The 2,160-nt window shown below is 34.6% G+C and overlaps 1 protein-coding gene across 1 annotated transcript; it reads right to left on the bottom strand.

The window, feature by feature from the left end:
• Positions 1-994: 994 nt before the first annotated feature.
• On the bottom strand, positions 995-1,727 carry LOC118757265 (eEF1A lysine and N-terminal methyltransferase homolog). Its single transcript, XM_036491992.1, has 3 exons — positions 1,478-1,727; positions 1,292-1,421; positions 995-1,218 (listed from the first exon to the last, which is right to left on the bottom strand). Exons 1-3 carry the CDS (start codon positions 1,604-1,606, stop codon positions 1,085-1,087), a joined length of 393 nt encoding a protein of 130 aa, XP_036347885.1. The 5' UTR covers positions 1,607-1,727; the 3' UTR covers positions 995-1,084.
• Positions 1,728-2,160: the final 433 nt, after the last annotated feature.

Raw genomic sequence — 2,160 nt, 5'->3', positions numbered from 1 at the left:
AGTAAAGTGAGCGGAGAATCGAGTTGCGAATAAGCAAGCTATAAGTTTAATTGTGTTAACAAGTAGTAAAGCATTGTTATTGCTTTAACAAGTATTGTAAAGTGTTTTTACTGTATTAGCAAGTATTGTAAATTGTTTGTTGTACAATAAAGTTAATTGTACTACAATTCGGTCATCGTTAGCATTTATTTAACAATCCAGCGATACGAGCCCGAGTATATTTGGGAAATCCCTCAAGGTTTCGAGGATAATCGTAACAGTATGAAGAACTTTAGGTTTTACTACCAATATGACTAAAAACTATAGTCAGCAACATTCCGCACAAGTAAAGGAGCCGATTTTATGTGTGGGAGCGAGAATACTTGGGGTGTTCACAGTTCGTTCCAAATTGTGTCTGAAAATGTAGACGTCTACATTTTGAGACATCTTTAGCATCAAACTGTGAGCACCCCTTTCTAGCAGTCGTCGCAAAATCGTCTCAAAACTTTGCTGGTGTTGCCAGACATTTCCTCTTTGCGTGCATTTTTTATATATTGCCTTTCGATTTTGTTTCTGAAAAATTGTAATTATTTAACTTAATTACCAATTCCTAATATTTGTTATTTCTTTTCCTTGATTTGTTTCTTTTCATCAGAAATTGCGCTCAAATTAAATGCAAATACAAAAAACGTGCCCAATAAATAAAAAAAATGTGATTAGTATTTCCATAATGCAACCCTGCTGCGAGGTTGCAAAATGTAGACGCGTAAAAAACATACCTTTGAGTGTGACAAAATGTAGACGGCGTCGTTTTCCAATTTTGTATGGGAAACAACAACACCACAGATTTTACGGTTAGAAAACGTCTTAAAATGTAGACGTCTACATTTTCAGACACTATTTGGAACGAACTGTGAACACCCCAACTGTTTTATTACAAAATCTTTCTTTTATTGAATCATGCTATGGGAGTATATATGTATGTTCAACATACATACATACATATGTATGTTCAAAATTTTAATGCCGTTTTTATCGAGTTTGCAGCAAATGTGCTGTATGTACATATACTTATGTATAAAATTAAGTGGAAAATTATTTTTATTTACCTGCCCTGAGGTACTATAAAGGCAGCAAATTTACCCAACCCCCTTGTCGGTGGTTGGCCTAGTACATGTACTGTGTAGCGGGGATTTGATTCGCCCGGTTGGCATAAGTCCATCACAACCTCGTTGTGACCTAGAAACCAGCAGAAGTTTTAGCTACATACATACATATGTATATTCACAATTGACAAACACATTTTACTAACCAGCAATATTTGTACGTGCGAGTCCATTACAAGTTAGTGCCGCTTTTTGCACAGCAGCAACTGCATTTGTAAGTTCTTCAGCGTTTGATAAACGTTGCATTTTGTCCTTACCCAAGCTAAATTCTAGGATCTTCAGAAATTCATTTTATTATTTAAGAAAACAACAAAGAATACGGCAGAACACACCGGTATTGGTAAGGCCTTAAATTTGGTAGCAACAACAAGAAAAACTGGCATTGCCATAACTTCTGGATTGTCGACACTCTTTTCCTGATTAGCGCGGTCTGCGTCTGCACAGTGCACTATGCGCAACATAAAACCATTACGCGGAAAGTAATTTAAAATATAACGTAATATGTGTTCTTGTAACAGTGTTATGCACAAGTAGCGTCCACCATTACTAGAAAAACAAATCGGGAAAATTTTCCAAAACGGATCCAGGCTTTGAAAAAAAAAAATATTAGGGAGTATAGAGGAGCTTTTTCAGATTCTAAATCTGAAGACCCCACCCTCCGGAGGCTTATAGTTTTAAAGTATTTCGCATTTAAAGTTGCAAAAAATACCGAATTTAACCTCACCTTTTGCTTTGTACACCAATTGAAGTGAAATGTTAGTGCTGCCATACATATGAAAAAATGCCTCAAAAACTCAAAACGGAAGCATTAAAAAAATGCAGATAATGATCGCGCGATATTTAAAAAAAAATTTAATTATTTATTGGTCGATTTTTGATTAAAAAGTTGCATAATTTATCGAAGTATCGATTTTATAATAAAAAGCGATGTTTTAATAAAAATGTTCATTATTTATGGAAGTATCGATTTTTAGAATATAAAGCGCCGCAGGCGAAAATTTTTAATAAAAAATCG

This window comes from Rhagoletis pomonella, unplaced genomic scaffold (assembly GCF_013731165.1).
Source record: "Rhagoletis pomonella isolate Grant_MI unplaced genomic scaffold, Rhpom_1.0 Rhpom_scaffold_15906, whole genome shotgun sequence".
In the NCBI taxonomy this organism is placed as follows: domain Eukaryota; kingdom Metazoa; phylum Arthropoda; class Insecta; order Diptera; family Tephritidae; genus Rhagoletis; species Rhagoletis pomonella.
Note: the sequence above shows the minus strand (reverse complement) of the source record. Positions and strands in the feature narration are given on the sequence as shown.